Genomic DNA, 22,562 nt, shown 5'->3' with positions numbered 1-22,562 from the left:
TTAAGTAAAGATTTAAATCATCCACCTGTTATTGCTTCTTTTTGAAGAAACCAAATATTAACGGTCATATTTTTAAATATGAATGAAATACCATTCGAACTTTCGATAACGACTTAATTATCATTATTCCAAGCGTGCAGTTTCTTCATATAACACACATTAATTTCCAAATGCCTTGCTAGAGTCCCTTTGATATACAGAACACAAAAACGTGTTCAAAACGTTCTGGAGCAAAGTTACTAGCCATACACCAGTTACGAGTGTTAAGAGCGTTCCTGCTACCATTGATCTACTTCCACAAGCTTGTATCCGCCCGGTCCCCGTGTACCTTCATACTCCACCACACAGTCCCTTAGCACGTACAAACTCTCGTTTTGCCCGCCATACGCTGTGTTTGCCACGTTCTCCATGGTGTCCACCTCTACGGGACACCGGGGGCGGAGCCGCGCTAGCTCCACGGCCGCCTTCATACGGTCATTGATGCTGCGGTGATCGTTTATGTCATAATTATTCTTAAATCTCCAGCCATCGCTTGCATGGGCCTCTTCTTTGTAAACAATGATAAAATCTGCGCGAGCGCGAAATTCTTCGACAAGTTGGTTAAACTTGGAGAGATTCAAGATGGGGGTCAGGTGCAACTGCCGAAATTGAGCATAAGGGGTCGTCCTTCCCTTGCAAAGTCTAACAATTTAGTTAACTTTCTGTCAGAAAGCGAGATCACATTAGGGTTCGGAGCTGTATCTCCTCTCTGAGCCTCTTTGCCGATGTCTAGTACTCTACTCCTGTACCAATGACGGACGTATCCGATGCAGTAAACACTTCCGGCGTAGTCCGCCTCGCTCCAGCCGATCTCCTCCATAACTGACCCCCAACATCTTGGTGTAAAACGTGTCCATCCCGCGGGAGAAGAAGCGCGCCACCACAAGCGTTACCACCTCCCACGGTAGCAGCACCAACCAGCGCCACCACCGTGTGGCCCTGTCCATCCTGATTGCTGCACACACAAGCATACTCTAGTTAAATTCCCTATTCCTCTTTTAATTAAACGAGAATTAAGAATGGGGTAACATATCGTTCTTCTTTAGAAAATCATTGCTTAATCAAAATACTTAGTTCACCAAGGTCATGAACAAACATTTGTTTGCTTAAGTGAAATGACCCGCACAGTATATATTATATGACATTTACTTACTCTAATCGTATTGTCTGAGGTTATTGCTCGCCCTACAGAACGTGACCTCAGTAAAATGACCAGACATTTAATTTCAAATCTTTATTCACAAAGGCAGATGAATGATTCCATATTCAGAATCATGGCTGCTGATTTACTTTGCCATTAGTTTTTATCCTTAACTAGTCACGTGTTTAAACTAGAAAAGTAATAGCACATAATGACATCATTCACGTCAATCCTGGATATAAAATAGAAATACCCTCATGAACATGATTACAAAATAGGTGTGACGTATTGCAACCGAACCAAGTCGAAGCGCACCGAGTGGTCAGCCCCCATTTGACTACATGTTTTCTCTCAGGTGAGAAACGTTTTTCTCCCACCTCAGATAAGTAGATCCAATAATTTAACCATGCAAGATATTCTTATCTTGCCCACGGGCGAAGATAAAACGCCCGTATGGAACTCCTTTTTTAATGGTCACTACATTGTAATTACCTACCTTGTTGAAGACTGTCGTCAGTAGCATCAAGGAAATCTTGTCTTATGGTAATATATAGAACGCTAATTAATTATTTCTCGCTTCAAATGTCACCATAAAACAGTTTTCAGGCACCATTCAAGAAATAATGCTTCATTTTCCTTAGAACTATTTAAAAAGACCGATTTGACTGTTAACATTAACTGGATCACTGTGCGCATAGCCATGACAACCACGTGCTATCGCATATCCATACGCAATTATTTTCATTAAGCACAAAAGAGTTCCAGCAAAAAATAAAAGAGTTCCAGCAAAAAATACATTTTTACTTAATTTTGTTTAACTGAGGTGGGAGAAAAAGCATCTACCATAGTCGCTCGTGTAAGATAGGTTCATCCCGACTCTCGCGCAGGGTATTTTGCGGAAACTCGGTAAATCTCGTTTCCGCAAAACACCCTACGCTCGGGTCGGAATGAACCTATCATACACTCTCGGCCATGGAAGATACTTATAGTCTACAACTGCACGTGGAATGCTGTGTTGGATGCGATGGGCTTAAGCCATTCTGAAGCCACTCGCTCTACCACCAAAAAATATATTGAAGTTAGTTTTGTAAGCTACGCTGTATCTATTTTACTTCACTAAGGAGCTTCTTTTCAGCCCCAAGAATTTTTGAACAGCGCCTTCTCAAAACGAAGACTGTGTTCAACCTTTAGACGTTTTAATCCCGAGATTAAATACTTTTCAACCCCTACTTTAAATATTCACTTCACTTTAGTTGTAATGTTATTATAAGTTAAATATTCTTAAGAAATTCAGGCTAGTTGTATTGAGGGATCTATGGTTGTAAAGGTTCCTGTATATAGTATAAAAAGTAGTATAGTGTAGCCTACTACAATACGGTATTGGTTTTAAAAACAGGAAGTAAACAGTGCATGTTGCGAACATTTGGCGAATTTACGTATTATTAAGATATTTTCCATTTAACTACAAAATAATCCATAAATCATTACATTAGATAAATATCGATTCATTTATAATATTTTATACTCGAACATATTTCTGTATCCTGGTCTGTTACAGCATTTTCGAGTGTCATATCATGTCTTAGAATTTCGGACATTTTTTCGGATGGTTGCAAATTAAAATGGGAGAAAAATACGACTTCTGCGCATTGCTGACTAAATATAATAAGGTACTTTATGTTTTTGTCATTTTTTTTCTCTTTTTAATAAGTGTCAAGCACAAGGAACAATTTAATGATTTTTATTTTTTTTAATTTTTTTTCAAATTTAAAAAAATAGAGCAATATGTCCTCTCCCTAGTCCAAAAAATGTGAGTGGATGGATATTTTACATACATTTAAATGGCAAATCCTTCACATACATTTTGTTGATAACAGCATCTGGAAGCATATATTTATTGTGGTATTGACTCAATCTAATCCAATCATTTTTTCCTGTTTTAGGGTTCAAGAAATGGTTATGACTCCTTTGTGAGTCAACTTGCTGATCGAAAGATTGAGGTATAAAAATACAAGTTATCATTTTGTATTTTATTAAGCCTTACATGTTAATATGATAATACACAACATAAACATTATTATTGATGCCTGATATTATTGTAACGTTTCTTCCTTAGCTAGCTCGGACACGCTACCTTAAATTAAACTATAAACCTATTCTCGGACTGCATTGTCCCAAAAATTAAGTATGAAATTAATAATATATACAAGTGATTAACAATGATTGCTTACAAAACCAAATGATTGGAAATAATTATAATGGTTCAAGAATCAATGTTCAATTATCCCAAAACCAAGAACGCACAAACAGAAACACAACACCTATGCTTTAACTTCAAACAGGACCAGCATACAAAATGCTTAAAAAACCAATCACAGTATATCAGCGAAACCTGCAGTCCTAAGTGTATAGCGGGAATCAAACCATTGACCCTGTTCCTTCTGTATCGCAATGATCCAGGCTTACTAAGAGGCCAAAAAGAAACCCCACGGATGTCCGAACCTAGAAACTAGAAGCTGTAGCGCAATGCTTCACTTTAATTCTCCTAGCCTCCAGTAGTTCAGAACCTGCCCTTAACAGTACAAAAATATACTTTAAAGCTTCCCTATATATTAACGTGATGTTCTCCCATCGGCGTCGAGAGACGAACTAACTATTTCTATGCCTTTCGCTTCTTATATACCCTAACATCACGTGACCAAAATGGAATGGTCCATTTTAACAAATCCTATGGGTGAAACCATTATATATAACTAATGTTACAGAGTAGGGGTGTCAAGTTTATCAAACTTACGAAAAAGAAGAAAACAATTAAGAATACAACTTATTCGTATTAATTAATCATTTACTAGCTAAATTTAGACATTTAATACTAAAACCATAACATAAGTATTAAAAACACGAAATCATTATAAAGAAATCATAGCGATAAAGCGAAAATCAAATACTCTATAAAATTCACTAAAACAGAAATGATTATTTTCCGGGCTCCGGACTACATGATTCCATGAACATTACACTATAATGATAAAGATATGATCTTAATTTTGTTTCCAACAAGTACTGTGAAATCATTTATATTCGTTGGCATGAAATTTCATGGTTTGCCGAAAAATTACAATTTCGTGGGTACTTAAATTCGTGGATTTTCACTTTGGAAAAAAATCCGAAACTGCGATCGTCCTAGATCGTCTGCATTATTTCCACGCGCTACACTATGACTGTATATTGAACACATAAAGAATCTTTCAAATTATTGAAGACATGATTGGGGTCAACCTCCCGCTCTTCTCTCAACTAAGGAATAAAATGGTGGCAAGAATTTTGAAACAATATTGTAATACTAGAATTAACTTGCATTTAATTCAACTTTTACTTGCTAATTTGTTTTTCAGGATGGCATACTGCTAAAGTGTTTGACATCTCTACAGCCATGTGTTACTCAACTGGACAAAGAGAATCACCAAGCTCTAGTCTCAGTCCTTCTTGTAAGTTTTTCTTGACTAAATTTTTACTTTTCTGTGTTACCTAAAAAGGTTGAGGTATTGTCATTGCCTCTGTCGTTGTTGTCATTGCCTTGGCTTGTGACACTGTGTAAATTTAACTTTTGTCAGTGACTTGTACATAATAAGAATTGATCATTGACTCTTTGCAAGTTCCCTTTAATGCCCTTTCTATCCTAGCATAAGGAGCATTGACCCTTTAACATTTATCAAATGCATCAATAAAGTGCTATTCATGAATATGTTGATAGGTTTGTTGAATAAAAGGTTTGAACACAAATTGAACACTGACATTGTTAACGACATCTACGGAAATGGTGACGGTGGTGGTGATTATGATGAAAATTCTTATGATGGCGATGATTATAATGAAAAGTTTGATTATTTCAGAGACTCAACTGGTGTAGCAAGCCTCCTGCAGTCATAGAAGTTTACCAGTCTATCATTATAACACTAGTCTCCACGCACACAGACTTCCTTAAGCCATGCTTGAAAATGATCATCAGCGTGTTTGTACCAGGTAGGAACTTGCAACATCTATTTTTTCAATTATTTGTAAAGTTTTGTTTTTGATGGCAAGCATAACGTCATTGGTTAAAAGCTTTAAAAAGATTTATAGAACAACACAGGATCAACCTTACCACACTTTTGTTTTGATTTACTATGTGTAATAATCTAATTTTGAAAAGACCTAAGGTAATTGTATGATAATCACCTAAATTCTTTTTTTTGTAAATTCTATTTTAAGTAAGTAAATTTGGTCAAAAAATGATTTGGTCAGAGATACATCCTTTTCAACAACAGGTAGGAAAGGTAGGCTTAAAATATTAATGTGCCGGCTGTACTTGGAACAGATTGGAGTATCTCCCTATGCTTACAATGTTACATGCATGTCTTTGTGTATACTTCAGATTTGAAGAAGAAGGATGGAAAGGTGGCAGTTAATGAGGAGATGACCCAGTCACACAGTCGGGCATTCATTCAGGCCCACACCCTCCTGCGGGCTATCACCCAAATTGTCCCCATGTAAGTTACCACCCCATGTTTATGCTAGTATAAAAGGTTTAGCTTGCTTGTCGTGACCCAGTCTTACAGTCGGGCGTTCATACAGGCACACACTCTCCTGCGACTATCACCCAAATTGTCCCCATGTAAGTTACCAGCCCATGTTTATGCTAGTATAAAAGGTTTAGCTTGCTTGTCGTGACCCAGTCTTACAGTCAGGCGTTCATACAGGCCCACACACTCCTGCGGCTATCGCCCAAATTTTTCCCATGTAAGTAAATATGTACCCATGTTTATTCTGGTATACAAAGTTTTTATTACATGTTGATGGGGTTAAAAAAATGCACTTGGTTTGGGTAACCCATCTCTACCTTTGAGATGGGCGCCGACCCTATTGTTTTTATAGTCAGTTTAAAAAAAAACTTGGAAATTATATGATGTTTAAGAATTTTAAATCTTAGTTCAGAAGATTTCTTTAACACCATTCTCCAATGAGGGCAATTACGTTCTTATGTAAAGGCTAATAAAAAAATAAAATGCTGTCTGGCAGGCCATCATTAAACCCTTGCCCATGTGAGATCATAGTCAAATTTTATGCTAGTGCTAGTATATATAAGGATTCTGCCTAATGTTCGTAACTGATTCCTCAATGAAATAGCATGCAATCCTATATCCTTGTTTTCTGTCGGAAAAAAAGTACTGGTATTTTTTGTTTCTTTACTGTACTTTATACATGTACCTAAATATATTTTTAATTGTGTAGTTATTTCTTGCTATTTTTTCTCATCAGTTTTAGAAGAAGTGGAAAAGATCATTGCTTTATAATAAATAAATTATATTTCCTTTGTATTTATTGAGATATTTTTATAAAACATTATTACTAGTGAATGTAAGTTAAGGCTGCACTCGCACAGAGTGAGTGTTTGGACAACTTTTTGTCTTGGAACGAGCCAAATGCATGGAAACCAGTGATATAAGATTGCCTACAAAAAATCAAATCACAGATTTTCATATTTATGATGTTTTTTGCATTTTGTCTTTAATTTTCTAATGCAAATATAAAAAATGTGATCTAATCTTTTGTCAGCAGTCTCATATCACTGGTTTTCAGAATGATAATAATGCAAAAATTGGCTTTTTCTACGACAAAAAAATATAAAACAAGTTGTTAAAAATGGTAAATCTGTGAGAGTGCAGCTTTAAGATTTGATTTAACATAATACTGATCTCCACCTCAGGGCGGCTTCACCAGGAGTGTTGGTCCCATTGCTAGGGGAGCTGTCGCCATGGCAGGGTCGTCATGTGTACGAACAAGAGTGTTACGTACGGAACCTCATACAGGCCACATACTATCTTCCGACATTACGACAAAACATCATGGAACACATTATACACAAGATGATCAACTACGATGTATGTGTTGGTTTTGATTTTCGCATATAAATAAGTTAACATAACACATTTGAATGCACATATTTCAACATATATATATATATATATTTAAAAAAAGGGTTTGGCCACAATTTATTAAATCGTTACAAATTGGCCATCCCCGTTTTGTCAGACTAATATCAACAAAAAGAAATGGCATAACAGTTTGTAAATTATCACTGTGATATAAATTGCTACATTTAGATAATTCTGGTGTAAACTCATTGTATTAAAATGAGCTTAGCTCAATTAAGATATCATGTTAATATATGTATAAATGCAAAAGCAAAGGAAAAAGGAAAAAAAAAAACGGAAGAAAAAACATTGTTGCCATGTATATGTTGGTAGAACACCAGAAGGAAACATATTTGCCAATGACTTAAATGGTGTTAAGTTTAGGATTAGTTGCTTTGAATCAAAATTCCAACTTGACTTAATTCATTCCTATTTTTGTTGCTTGTTTGAAAGCATTCTTGTCAGGAATTTTTGATGCAGCAAAACCTGAGTCCCTGACGCGTTTGTCTTGCCAGGGACCCTCTTTACTAACTTAATGTGCATTTATGGGACCCCTAAATTAACTTTCATATTTATGTTCGAAATTTAACTGTTTTATGACTATAAGCGTTTCTAACGGTTTAGGAAAAATTTACTTTTTTTTTTAGCATAAAACAGCAATTTTTCAATGTAAATATGAACATCTGCATTTTGATCTTTTTTCATCAGTCTTAATTCACTGGTTTTTGCAAAAATTGTTTAATTCCAAGACAAATTGATAAAAAGTTGTCTCAAAATGGTCAATTTTGGAGATCAGCTTTAAAAAACGATTTTTAATCAGTTTTCTTTGTTGTTCATCAAATCATTGCAGCCTTAGGGTGTGTGGTTTCTATTCCAACAGATCCAGGCGCCGAGAAGTAAGCTAGTGGAAACCATCTCAGATGATAGTCAGGAGAGTGGGATCTTCAACATGGTAGGGCTCATTTACTTCATATGGTGTGAAAGGGGCTAGACACCAATTGGACTCAAAATTGGCAAACATTTTTTTTTTTCTCAAAACAAGCTTAGAATTGTCAAGGCCAGCTAGTATGAGGGCATGCTGATAATATATCATTTTACATGATTAAAAGAATCTTATTTTGCTCTCTCAGCTAAGTTTACCCGTTTAAAAATAGCACATAATGGTTTCCCAGGTTTTAGTGTGTATATTTAGCATGTAAAAGTCACATGATTAGTACAGATACATATACCAACCCTATTTTTAAATTTACTGGAATTTACTTGGGAGACAAAACCAGTAAATTTGAAAAATACACAAAAATTGAAAAAGGTACATGTGCTGTAAGCGATGTGATACCTAAGTAAATAAGCATTAATGCGCTGTAAACAACGATATCAATTTTATGTACCGGTATGTTTTTTACATTTTTTCTTTTCTTTTTTTCTTGCAAAATTGTATCATCTGGTGTCTAGCCCTTTCATGTGTGAGATATATTTTTAACATACAGAAATGTTTTTTTTTCACGTAAGATATCTTATGAACTCTCCACCATTCCCTTAAAAGTGGGAAACAAGTGGGAAAGAACACTCTTTTATACGTAATAGTATTACATTCAATTTTGAATGGATACACATGTTCAAAATATATTGCTTTTTTGTAGGATGAGACAAGCTCATGCCACGAAGCGGCTGAGAAGCTAGACATTATGATGGTGCTGTTGTATGAATATATCAAGTCTGTCTGCTTTAACAATGGTAAACAATTGTAACTTTATTTCCTTTTATGCAGGTATATGGATAAATGGTCAAACATTGAGCTAGTGAGTTTTACTAAGATTAAACAAAATAGGAGTATATTTTCTTATTTTAGCTCGCCTTTCAAAGAAAAGAAGTCAAGGTATTTTCATAGTCTTGGTGTCATTGCTGTTGATGGAATTGTGCCAGGGCTTCTCAAAGTTTGAAGTCTCAATCGGTCTGGGCTCGTCAATAAATAAAAATATACCCCCCCTAAAAACCAACAACAAAAAAGGCCGTTTCAAAAGACTGTTTCAAAAGTCTGATTTTAAAAATGTCCAAAGAATTCTTTCACACATTATCGTGATATGTTTTCAGTCAATAAATTTTTGTGATGTGGCAACTGGTAAATTGGTAACTCCGGTAGTTGATAAATCGTGAATATAAAATCCTTTATTTTTCATTCGAGATATGATTGTTATTAAATTCCTCATTAAAACAGGTGAGCTGAACTGGGAGTGTACAAAGCGTTTCTATCGGGAGATGTTATACGTGTTTGAGAAGATCATCCTGCCCACCTATGCCTGTTCACACACACAATTTGTCATGTTTTACCTCGCCAGTCTAAAAACAGTAAGTGTTTACCATTTCCTACATGACTAGTTCTAATTTAGTAAGTGTTTACAGTTTTCTTCCGTGCCATTCTACATAGAGTAAGTGTTCACCATTTCCTACAAGGCTAGTCTCAAAACAAGTGTTTACTATTTAATATGTGGCTAGTTTCAAAAAGGTTAGTTTTACAATTGCCTACCTAGGCAGTCTCAAAACAGTAAGTGTTCACCAATTCCTACCTAGGCAGTCTCAAAACAGTAAGTGTTCACCATTTCCTACCTAGGCAGTCTCAAAACAGTAAGTGTTAACCAATTCCTACCTAGGCAGTCTCAAAACAGTAAGAGTTCACCAATTCCTACCCAGGCAGTCTCAAAACAGTAAGTGTTCACCATTTCCTACCCAGGCAGTCTCAAAACAGTAAGTGTTCACCAATTCCTACCTAGGTAGTCTCAAAACAGTAAGAGTTCACCAATTCCTACCTAGGCAGTCTCAAAACAGTAAGTGTTCACCAATTCCTACCTAGGCAGTCTCAAAACAGTAAGTGTTCACCAATTCCTACCTAGGCAGTCTCAAAACAGTAAGTGTTTACCAATTCCTACCTAGGCAGTCTCAAAACAGTAAGAGTTCACCAATTCCTACCTAGGCAGTCTCAAAACAGTAAGTGTTCACCAATTCCTACCTAGGCAGTCTCAAAACAGTAAGTGTTCACCAATTCCTACCTAGGCAGTCTCAAAACAGTAAGTGTTCACCATTTCCTACCTAGGCAGTCTCAAAACAGTAAGTGTTCACCATTTCCTACCTAGGCAGTCTCAAAACAGTAAGTGTTCATCATTTCCTTCCTTGGCAAGTCTCAAAACAGTAAGAGTTTACCAATTCCTACCTAGGCAGTCTCAAAACAGTAAGTGTTCACCAATTCCTACCTAGGCAGTCTCAAAACAGTAAGTGTTCACCAATTCCTACCTAGGCAGTCTCAAAACAGTAAGTGTTCATCATTTTCTTTCTTGGCAAGTCTCAAAACAGTAAGAGTTTACCAATTCCTACCTAGGCAGTCTCAAAACAGTAAGTGTTCACCAATTCCTACCTAGGCAGTCTCAAAACAGTAAGTGTTCACCATTTCCTACCTAGGCAGTCTCAAAACAGTAAGTGTTCATCATTTTCTTTCTTGGCAAGTCTCAAAACAGTAAGAGTTTACCAATTCCTACCTAGGCAGTCTCAAAACAGTAAGTGTTCACCAATTCCTACCTAGGCAGTCTCAAAACAGTAAGTGTTCACCAATTCCTACCTAGGCAGTCTCAAAACAGTAAGTGTTCATCATTTTCTTTCTTGGCAAGTCTCAAAACAGTAAGAGTTTACCAATTCCTACCTAGGCAGTCTCAAAACAGTAAGTGTTCACCAATTCCTACCTAGGCAGTCTCAAAACAGTAAGTGTTCACCATTTCCTACCTAGGCAGTCTCAAAACAGTAAGTGTTCATCGTTTTCTTTCTTGGCAAGTCTCAAAACAGTAAGAGTTTACCAATTCCTACCTAGGCAGTCTCAAAACAGTAAGAGTTCACCAATTCCTACCTAGGCAGTCTCAAAACAGTAAGTGTTCACCAATTCCTACCTAGGCAGTCTCAAAACAGTAAGTGTTCACCAATTCCTACCTAGGCAGTCTCAAAACAGTAAGTGTTCACCAATTCCTACCTAGGCAGTCTCAAAACAGTAAGAGTTCACCAATTCCTACCTAGGCAGTCTCAAAACAGTAAGAGCTACCTAGGCAGTTTCGAAACAGATAGTTTTTACAATTTTCTACCTTGACAGTCTCAAAACAGTAAATGTTAACCATTTCCTTCCTTGGCAAGTCTAAAAACACCATACTCTACCTTGGCAAGTCTCAAAACAGTAAGTGTTAACCATGCTCTACCTTGGCAAGTCTCAAAACAGTAAGTGTTCATCATTTCCTTCCTTGGCAAGTCTCAAAACAGTAAGTGTTCATCATTTCCTTCCTTGGCAAGTCTCAAAACAGTAAGAGTTTACCAATTCCTTCCTTGGCAAGTCTCAAAACAGTAAGTGTTAACCATTTCCTTCCTTGGCAAGTCTCAAAACAGTAAGTGTTAACCATTTCCTTCCTTGGCAAGTCTCAAAACAGTAAGTGTTAACCATTTCCTTCCTTGGCAAGTCTCAAAACAGTAAGTGTTCACCATTTCCTACCTAGGCAGTCTCAAAACAGTAAGTGTTCACGAATTCCTACCTAGGCAGTCTCAAAACAGTAAGTGTTCACCAATTCCTACCTAGGCAGTCTCAAAACAGTAAGTGTTCACCAATTCCTACCTAGGCAGTCTCAAAACAGTAAGTGTTCACCAATTCCTACCTAGGCAGTCTCAAAACAGTAAGTGTTCACCAATTCCTACCTAGGCAGTCTCAAAGCAGTAAGTGTTCACCAATTCCTACCTAGGCAGTCTCAAAACAGTAAGTGTTCACCAATTCCTACCTAGGCAGTCTCAAAACAGTAAGAGATTCTCAACACTAGTGTATTCATTGTGTAACTCTGATTTTGGACGTATCAGTATAACAAGTGTAATGTTTGTTGCATATTTTATTTCCCCAATTACGTTTACTTCTACAGGAGCTGTGCGATGGTTTCCTTGACTACTTATGGAAGCGAGTCCAAAACCCGAATGTTCATTCTGTGTACAGACAGACGGCCGTTACCTACATGGGTTCCCTGCTGGCACGGGCCAAGTTCATCAATATACGGTACATATTAGTGTTGGGAATCAGTTCCAGTTTGACTATTGAAAATCAGTTCCACTCAAGCAACTGATTATCTATGGAACAATCGGTTTTTGACAATACCTTAATTGTAGTTTTATTCTTGTACAATAACTTGTAATCCTTAACAATGCTTATGTTACATGTATGGTTGAAGCTATTAAGTGTTGTTTTTGCTTCCGGCCATATTGCTAACGATAAAATCTGAACACTTCAAAATGTTTAAATTAACTAAAAGTAGAAAACTGGTGGAAATTAACTGAGCACAAAAAATGAGAGTCATGTGAATGTAGCCTATTTCAAGCCCAAACAAACAATTTTTTATTTTAATGGATCATCAGAACATCACAAATATATATATATATATAAAGAAAAGTGGTGAAGGATTTAAAATTCATATATTGATCTTGTTTAATTACTGTGCTTACGGGCTGTTTGGTCAAACTGATTGTTCAACATTTCTTTAAACATAACTCTCTTGGTATTTTCAAAATATCGCTTAATAGCAGTACGAAATAAAGCAAAACAAATATGTAAAATTTCTCAATAAAATATGTAACATTGTGCCAATGAGAGTGACTAATATAATGTTGTTATAACTTGTTTCATAATCATTCTTAAATAAATGCGTTTGAATTAAAGATGTTGAATTTATTTAGCTCGGATCATGTGTGTATGATTTCTTTATTAATATCAAAGTTCGAAAAATGGGTTTTTTGGCATAAAAAATCAATTTTCCAACGTGAATATGTGAAATTGCAATCTGCACCTTTGTCAGCAGTCTTATATCACAGGTTCTCAGACATTTAGAAAAAATTGGATCATTCTTAATCAAAAAATAAAAATAAAAAACTTGGTAAAACGGTCTTCGAGATTGCAGCTTTAAGAGTTGACTTTACCATTTACAAAAAACAAATTGTTTCAAGGACGGTGATGCGTACATTGGAGCTTATGATGACGTGGGCACACAACTATACCCAGACATGCTTGGACAGTGTAATGGCTGACATCAAACACCATGGACCCTTCTACTCTGTGTGCCAGGCAGTCTTCTATGTGTTCGCCTTTAGGCAAAAGGAAATGTTTGAAACAAGAAAAGGTAACAACATTTACACATGTACTTAAATGGTTGTAATCTGAATTGAAAGGTTATGGGTTTTCCAGCATACATGCCCATGCCAGATTCAACAAACAAATCAGTCCATGCAGGGTTCCAAAAAGTTAGAACCTCAATCAACCCCCCCCCCCCCCCCCCCCCCCCCTTCCAAAAACAAATTGGTGTTTTAGAGCCATCATAGCCAATTAGGTTGGTAATTTATACAAAATCAATTTCATGTGAGATTCTTATCGAGTTTCTGCTGCATTTCTTTCGAGGAATGCTGCGATCGTAATTCTTTGGCAAACACAACAAAAAATTAACACAACAGGAAAATCCAGAAATCAGAGATGGCCATAGCAAGTTTTGACTGTATACTCCATATTATGTTGACATATATGGTCATATATATCACCAGGCAAAGTTTCATAATTTTAACCCAAAGTGCACAATTATGTGAAATTTGGTCACAATATGACTGGATTAGATACGGTCATATATCAGTTACCATTCACATGAAATTGTTAAAGTGAGTCTGTTCCCAATATGATGCAAAATGCTAATATCTGAATTAAATATAATGATTACAAAACACATTTAAGGGGCTAGACTCCAGATGGTCTAAAAATCAGCAAATACAGTATTTGCACAAAAACTGCTATTAAAAGATGCATGTGTCATAAGCGATGTGTTACGCCAGTTAGTAAGGTTCAATGCGTCGTACAAAATGATGTCATGTTTTTGATAATTTACTTTTTTTCTTGCAATTATCTGGTGTCTAGTCCCTTTAATGCTACAAAAATATGACCAATGGTCAGCTTCTTTATGTTTATGGCATTCAAATATACCGCACCTGAGACAAAAAACGCTATCAAATTATTTCTGTGATGGTTTTGTTGTTAAAAATCACTAGGGAATTTGTCTATAACATGTATGAACAACTATAAAATATGACTAAAGCTAAATTATGTTTCTGAATTCAGGTTTAAAATGGGCAGAAAACCTACAAATACAGCACCTGATTCAGAGTCGTCTTAACCCTCTGAAAGTCTGCCTTCCTCTCATAGTGAAGACATTTGCGTCAATATGCAGGTAAGTTCATACAAGTCATATAGAATGAATGAACATACGTTTCATTTGGTATTTTATAAATGTCTAATTATGGCATTGATTTTGATAAGAAAATTATTAAGCACAAAATTGCACTTTCTGTGTTAAATCACTACTAGAGTATTTAAACTGAGCTTTTTGAGTGACTTCATTTCATTTATTTTGTTGAAAATTGTTAACATTAAAATGATATTTAAATTTCAAGGAAAAATAACTTACTATTTTTTCCAGGTTACTAGTAATATGGAAATCACTTCGTAAAAAATTGTTGAAGCCTCAATTAGAAATAGTTTCCCGACCAATTGAAAAAAAATAGCCGCATATAATATTGTTTTTGGCCTAATATTAATAAAAAAAAAAAATGAGTCGTGAGGTTAAATTGTAAGAACAAAAGTAGGGGTGTAGCTAAAGCCAGTTTGATGTGCAGGCACAAAATTAGAGGGGGGCTGGGGGCCATGAAAGCATAGCGCAAATATTGCGTTTTGGCATGTATCAAGAGGGAAAAATAGGTTTAGAAAATTAAAGACAAATAAAGACTTTAGAGTAGTTTATCCTAATCAATTGATTTCATTTTTACATTTTTCTAAAAAGAAAGGGCAAATTGATGTGCAGGCCCAGGCCTTATGGCTGAAAAGAAAAAACTTTCTTACCCATCCACAACTTAAATGTCGGTAGAGAAACAAACTATTATTAATTGTGGATCTTAGCTCAAAATTAAGCACACAATAGGTTAATTGTTTGGAAGTTTGTTAAAATTCACAGTATTGTTAATGTCATCATTGTTAACTTTTAAATCTTTATTGCTCTGTCATTTCATTGATACATTTATGGTCTGCAAGAGATCTGACAAGATTTTAGACAACTGTTTCAGCCGTACCATATTAATATATAAGTATGTGAGCACATCAAATATTTTTCATGTTGTCAGGTTCAAAGTTCTGAACAATCAGCTCATTGTTAAATTACACCACATTTTGACAATGATTTTGCTTTCTCCAGGCAGCACCAACTAGCGTTCTGTGACCATATCATACAGCAGAATGCCCGCTCTTTTATACCCGTGGTCAGTGACGGAACACAGAAGGTCTTAGAGGCATACTTCCCCTTTGACCCTTATCTCCTTGATAGGTGAGTCGTCTTTGACGATTAAAGATGCACTCTTACTCCCAAATAAAATTTACCACAATTGATACAAATGTTTTGATAAACCAAAAATGGTTATTTAATGTCAACAACAATGTTTTTTATGAAGGATACTGAGTTTAATTTGAAAGAAAGGTGCAGAAAACATGGTTTACCAACCTTATGAGATTACTAAATCACAGTAAATCTCTTAGCATTCACCAATCATTTAATGTTTTTGCTTAATTAGGCAATAACTGCAGAATGCCGGTAACCGACCAGATTACTTGAAATACTTGCAGCAAGTTGTTGAACCGTTTGTTATTAAAAGCTAAAAAAATAAAATCTATACACAGTAGGTAAATTGAGAGTGGCACCTCCCTATATTCAGTTAGGTCATTGGTTAAGTAAGGAGCGCTTTTGAGGAGCACTTTGAAATAGTGCTATGTTGGTCTGGCTTAAACCAGTCATCTGAGATGTTTTGAGTTAATGAAGTCTTCTCTTATTTTAGTCTTGTAAGTTTGGTTGTACATGTATCTTAAATAGCTCCTTCCCTAACCCAACTTTTGAGACAAGCTCATGCCTTAATATTTTCCCATAAGGTTATGAGGTTGATCCCCAACAGGGGTACTTTCTTATGGCCTCTCCAAATGGACGCCAGTAGTGGTTTCTACCCTTTGGAAAAGCACTTAGAGTTATTATATAATTATGTTTTCAACCTGTGTATTTTGGGGGGAAATTCGGCGTCATTTCCCTCATGAAAAAGTTGGGGATTTTCCCTACTTAGGTAAAAAAAATGCCTTTTAAAAAGAAGGGCCTTTTTTTTAAGACCAGCACTGACCTCTTAACATTTAGCAAATTTAGCTAGATAGTGCCCTTCAGTGTAAGTCAATAGGTTTTAAAACAAGTTTAACATTATATGAATCATGTTTTCATTTTTCCCCTTTTTGCCAAAACAATGTTGTTTTTCCTGTCCAAGGTCCCTGCCACCATCCTCTTAAAGGATGCACAGATTGGCACCAAAAAAAGGTTTTTTCTGTAACGAATCTCAGGACAATTATCTATTAGAATGTGTTACGCTTTGATATCATAATTGTAAAAAAAAGTACCAAAATGTAAAAAAAAAATTGTGTCGGAGACCGGGTTCGAACCTGCGTCACCAAAATTGAAGACCAGCGTCTAACTCACTGAGCTATTAAGGCTTATTCTAATCAGGTGACATAATAAAGCTATACACCTTACTCAGTAATATCATGTGATAACACCGACTAGCCAAGGAATGAATTCTACCTGGTAGACATACCCAGTCATCTTTTTTAATGGAAAAATACGAAATAACTGCTAAACTTAAATAACTTGTAAGCTATGTGGTACTTCAGTTAGTAAGTTTCAATGCATTGTACACAACGATGCCAAGTTTATGTCATTTTTCGACAATTTTCTTTCTTTTTTCGCTATCTGTGAACAGCCCCTTTAAGGACGGATAAAAACACTGTCAGCTTTTGTCAAAATCAAGCTAGAAGAAATAAGTATATAATAAACTAAACTTGTTCATTTCTTTACTACAGGTCAAAGCATTACATAGAGGACCAATATAGAACGTATGACCGCTGTGTGGACTTTGAGGATGAGGACTCCGCTGAGGTAAGCAGGGTTTACTGTATGATTGTCAAAGCTTTTTCCAGTTAGTGTTGTGATTATGTCATTGCTTCTGATAAAAGGCTTCCTGTGTTTGATTTCTGGCCTGCAGCCCAACTGAGGTTGCCGATAATCAATTGCAAAGTATCAGCATCGATTTTCGCTATGTCATGGTATTCTCTAAAAATGGAACCTAATGTAGAATAACAGTATGGTATAAATTATTTGGCTAAAAATCAAACCTATCATTGAAATATGACTTGTTAATAAGCAAAACACAGCATAAGATTTGCCATTGATTCCTGTTCATAGTTAAGTGGACTTGTAAACATTTAAATAAAGCCACAAATTTATGAAAATGGCTTGACAATCGATTTTGATTTTGGCCTTATGGTCACCAAGGTAATCAAGTGGGTTTTTTTCTCACAATTTCACCTCAGTACAGGACCACATTCTCAAGTTCTTGTTTCACATCATTTCAAAATCGAGATGTTCAAACTGATTTAAAAGTAATTGTCTCTGAGAGATTTTCTTGGTTATTGCCTTGATGTATGATGTATGCCAAATAAATAGTTTTTGAAATGCATTGAAAAAGATGGATCAATTCTCTGTTCTTGTAAAGGGATCACTCTTAATAAAGCTTTGTTGCATTTGAAGTTTTAAACATTGTTTAAACATTTATAATTTCTAGAAATCAAACTTTTCTTATTTTGTACATATTTTTTTTTCCGCATCAGTGATTGTTCAGAGAGGTACAGATTTAGTTAAGAAACTTTTCAAAATTTAATGCAAACTTTTTTCAATGCACATATGAAAGGCCGAAATGTCAATAAAGAGCTATATAAAGGATTTGTTCAAGTTATATTCCCTGAGGAATAATTACAGTGATGTTACCTTTTTATTTTATTTTTATTTTAAATTTTCAGGAAGAAGATGATGATGAAATGTTCACGGAGGATGTGATGTCATCAAAACATGTTGCCATGGCAACCGCTCCAGGAAGTTATGTTGACAAGTCAAATGTTGATTTAATGAGTTATGGAACATCTCCGGGCTTTATTGATATGACATGAAGTTTAGAAAGATAAAAGTTTTCAGCAATTTAAGCTGCCTTCTAACAGATTGACAGTTTTGACTTTTTAAAAAAAATGAATTGTCTCAGAATCAGCTGATTTTGGCAGCAATGCATTAAATTAAGTTATATAAGATAACCCATAGTAGAACTGATCTCATTTGTAAGAAAAATGTCCAAAATTTCCAATTTTCTTAAAGCGTTAGTAACGCTTTTAGCCATAAAACATCAACTTTTTAACATAAATATTAAAAATTGGCTCATTCCAAGACAAAAATAAAAAAGTCAGTCAAAACGGTCAATCTGTGAGTGCAGCTTTAATCATAAGCATTTATTCATTTTGCATTGAGGTCAATTCTGGAATGGAATAAGATAAATGATTGACTTCTGAATTACTTTATTTTAGGGATGCAAACTGAATATTTGATTATTTAAATACATCTTTTAGAAGTTGTAGTAAATTATTATGATTATTCGCTAAAATAATAGCTGAGGCATTTTAACCAACTTTGTCATAGCCAGTATGCCACAATACATTATGAACAAACATAAACAAAAATCGAATAATTTCAATTCCACTGCCTTCATATTTGTAAACAATGTGAAATTAGATGGATTCCTTATCAAATGGCGTAATAAGCCAATGGAGGGTGTTTTTGTAGGACGAGCAGCCTCGTTCTGGGATAGACCTCTACTAAATATATCAATCTATGGAAAAACTGAACCAACTCAGGAACTAGTGAAATAATAAATAGCACCATATGTGGAGTTTGACTCATCAGTAGAAAAAATGTATCTTTATACACTTTAATATTAAGAACAGAAATATATTTTTTGTGTCATTTGTCTTAAAGCCAGTTGTTGTAAAATATTTTTATAGTACCCGACGATATGTCCCTTACTGACATATGACGTGTGTATAGTGTATTGTCATCACATTCACACCTCTGGTGTTATGGGCAAATCGCTTTAAAACAAGACAAACAACTTTTTATATACACAGCAACAGAGTGATATTCAAAACATTTATAACTATTCTATTTATTCAGTAACAAAAAATCAAATATTCAAAAACCGATTTTGACATTCGAATACCAAACATTTCATCTAATATTTGAATATTCGTTAGCATCCCTACTTTATTTTGATAAATTCATAGCTGTTGTGAACTTGTCAAATGAAGAAATGATTCTTATTATCAAAACCATGATTTAATGATCTTTTCATGGTTTCATGAACATGTTAAAACTGTATTGAAAGACTAAAGGTAAAGAAAATGTCTTTAATTATCTTACTCATATTGAAGTTATGGATGAAATGGATATAGAATAAAATTAGGGGTGATATATTTTGAAAAGAATTTTAATGTGTTGTTATATGTCTTTACATTTGTTTAAATAAATGATACAAATAGTTTTATTGTCATTTTAATATAGTTAGTAATTGACCTTTACACGAAACTTGATAGAAATGTGGCATGCTTAAAGGTTTTAGCTTGACAGTAATGGTAGGGTGCTGCACCCTGTCCTTCAATTGAAAGTAAGAATTAAATGCTTAAGATAATCAAATATTTCTTTTGTTTTGATAACAACTTTATATATGATTATGAAATTTAAAAAAAAAAATACATATTAAGAAGTTGAAACCTAATATTGCTTCAAATAAGCACAATTTTTAACATTTTCTATGAAATTAATAATGATTTAATTATTTTCTGCCCGATACAATGTGACCTTTTGTCCCTCAGCACCCTTTCCCTTTTCTGTAGCCCCCTGTCCTTATTCTGCAGCCCCCTGTCCTTATTCTGCAGCACCCTTTCCTTATTCTGCAGCACCCTGTCCTTATTCTGCAGCACCCTGTCCTTATTCTGCAGCACCCTGTCCTTATTCTGCAGCACCCTGTCCTTATTCTGCAGCACCCTGTCCTTATTCTGCAGCACCGTGTCCTTATTCTGCAGCACCCTGTCCTTATTCTGCAGCACCCTGTCCTTATTCTGCAGCACCCTGTCCTTATTCTGCAGCAACCTGTCCTTATTCTGCAGCACCCTGTCCTTATTCTGCAGCAACCTGTCCTTATTCTGCAGCACCGTGTCCTTATTCTGCAGCAACCTGTCCTTATTCTGCAGCACCCTGTCCTTATTCTGCAGCAACCTGTCCTTATTCTGCAGCACCCTGTCCTTATTCTGCAGCACCCTGTCCTTATTCTGCAGCACCCTGTCCTTATTCTGCAGCACCCTGTCCTTATTCTGCAGCACCCTGTCCTTATTCTGCAGCACCCTGTCCTTATTCTGCAGCACCCTGTCCTTATTCTGTCCTTATTCTGCAGCACCCTGTCCTTATTCTGTCCTTATTCTGCAGCACCCTGTCCTTATTCTGTCCTTATTCTGCAGCAACCTGTCCTTATTCTGTCCTTATTCTGCAGCAACCTGTCCTTATTCTGCAGCACCGTGTCCTTATTCTGCAGCACCCTGTCCTTATTCTGTCCTTATTCTGCAGCAACCTGTCCTTATTCTGCAGCACCCTGTCCTTATTCTGCAGCACCCTGTCCTTATTCTGCAGCACCGTGTCCTTTTCAAAACCTTGCTAAAAAAACCTAATGATATTTTAACACATACTGTCTAATATTAAGTTGGGTAAACCCTATTTTGCTCCTGAGCTATATAGCTAGTGAAAATTTTGACCTACTTAGTTAGGTCAAGGTTGTTGATATTTCCCTAGGCCAAAACAAAATGGTCTTGTTACATCCTTTTCAAAAACAGGTAGGGTAGGTAAGCTTTTTATTTATTTTAGATATTTTATTACCGTAGGCTTTATTTAAGAAAGTAATTGTCATCATTGGAGAACGGTATTAAAACAATCTATAAAGCCTTAATTAAAGGGACTGTACACCAGATTGGTACCAAAAATTTTATTTTTTCTTTAACGAATCTCAGGACAATTATTTAATAAATTGTTTTATTCTTTGATATCATAATTGAAAAAAACAAAAAAAATCGAGTCGGAGACCGGGTTCGAACCGGTGTCGCCAAAATTGCAGTCTAGTGTTGTTTCCACTGTGCTACGAAGGCTTACCCTAAATAGTTGGAATATTTAAGCTATATACCTAACTTGGTAATATCACGTGATAACATCGACTAGTCAATCACGCATAAGGAATGATTTCTACTAGGTAGACATACCTAGTAAAAAGTTTTAATGGAAAAATACGAAAATACTGTGAAAAAATTTTAATTGTAAACTATGTGGTACTTAAGTTAGAAAGTTTCAATGCATTGTACACATCGTTTCCATGTTTATGTCAGTTTTCGACAATTTTCGTTTTTTTCTTGCTATTTCATCATATGGAGTACAGCCCCTTTAAAGTTTAATGCTACATATCAAAACACACTTTTTTTTACCAACTTATTTTTAAAAATGGTAGGGTCGGGGCCTGTTTCATAGGTAGAGTTGCGTAACATGAACCAAATTTATTTTTTATGGCCCTAGTATTTTCTGCAGATAAAACTGAATGTTAATATTGCATGAACCAGTCTGAGTTGTGACGTGTTTGTTAATTCAGTGCATTCTGATACGATTTGATAAGCACAACCTGTCATTAACCATGTTTCAAATATCAGTACTTTTTTACAGATTTAGAATGCCAAAAACAAAATCCTTTCATAATTTTACTTGAAATACTGTCCGAATATGTTAAATTCAAAACAAATTAAAATATATAGCCAAAAATGTAAATATTAGAATTGATTCCCATTTCATGTAGTACAAACTTCTGGCATGCTTAATGGATTTGCAATTTAACAGCCAAGCATTATTATACTATATGAAAAATGAAAATCAATTCTCAGTTACAAAGTGACTCATGTTGATCACTTCTATGTCAGAGGTATGTCAGAGTACATCTTTAAAAAAGCCTTCACACCTTAGATCATGACGGTTGTAGGTAGGTTGTCCTTGACCAGTTTATGTCCCTGGCTGAGGCGCATTAAACTTGTTTTATATAAAACTTTATAAACCTTTTTTTTTTCAAATTTTCAGTCTTTGAAATTAGATTAATTAACACTAGAGGATCCAGGTGGGGAGGAGGGTAAGAGACATTTTTGCCAGGATTATTTTTTTACTTAAAACCTAGAAAAAGAAAAAATGGTATGAAAAAATGAATGTTTATGTAAAGGAGATTGAAGAAAAATATTTGCACTTGATAGCATTTAAGTGAACGATGTACCTGGCTTTTATCATATATGCCATTATCATTAGGGAGCATCAGCTGGTGTTCAAACAGCCTACCTAGTATGAGTTTCCTAGGCCCGAGTGTTA

At 35.3% G+C, this 22,562-nt stretch overlaps 1 protein-coding gene and 1 pseudogene across 1 annotated transcript; one reads left to right on the top strand and one right to left on the bottom strand.

Annotated features, from left to right (window-relative positions):
- Positions 1–278: 278 nt before the first annotated feature.
- Positions 279–986, bottom strand: LOC128205607 (thyroxine 5-deiodinase-like; annotated as a pseudogene).
- Positions 987–2,587: 1,601 nt separating this feature from the next.
- Positions 2,588–19,646, top strand: LOC128244420 (RNA polymerase I-specific transcription initiation factor RRN3-like). Its single transcript, XM_052962431.1, has 15 exons — positions 2,588–2,850; positions 3,124–3,180; positions 4,576–4,668; positions 5,074–5,203; positions 5,595–5,709; positions 6,927–7,101; positions 8,015–8,086; positions 8,775–8,868; positions 9,350–9,480; positions 12,066–12,196; positions 13,138–13,310; positions 14,291–14,399; positions 15,417–15,545; positions 17,108–17,183; positions 18,104–19,646. Exons 1-15 carry the CDS (start codon positions 2,803–2,805, stop codon positions 18,248–18,250), a joined length of 1,680 nt encoding a protein of 559 aa, XP_052818391.1. The 5' UTR covers positions 2,588–2,802; the 3' UTR covers positions 18,251–19,646.
- Positions 19,647–22,562: the final 2,916 nt, after the last annotated feature.

Source organism: Mya arenaria, chromosome 2 (genome assembly GCF_026914265.1).
Source record: "Mya arenaria isolate MELC-2E11 chromosome 2, ASM2691426v1".
Classification (NCBI taxonomy): domain Eukaryota; kingdom Metazoa; phylum Mollusca; class Bivalvia; order Myida; family Myidae; genus Mya; species Mya arenaria.
Note: the sequence above shows the minus strand (reverse complement) of the source record. Positions and strands in the feature narration are given on the sequence as shown.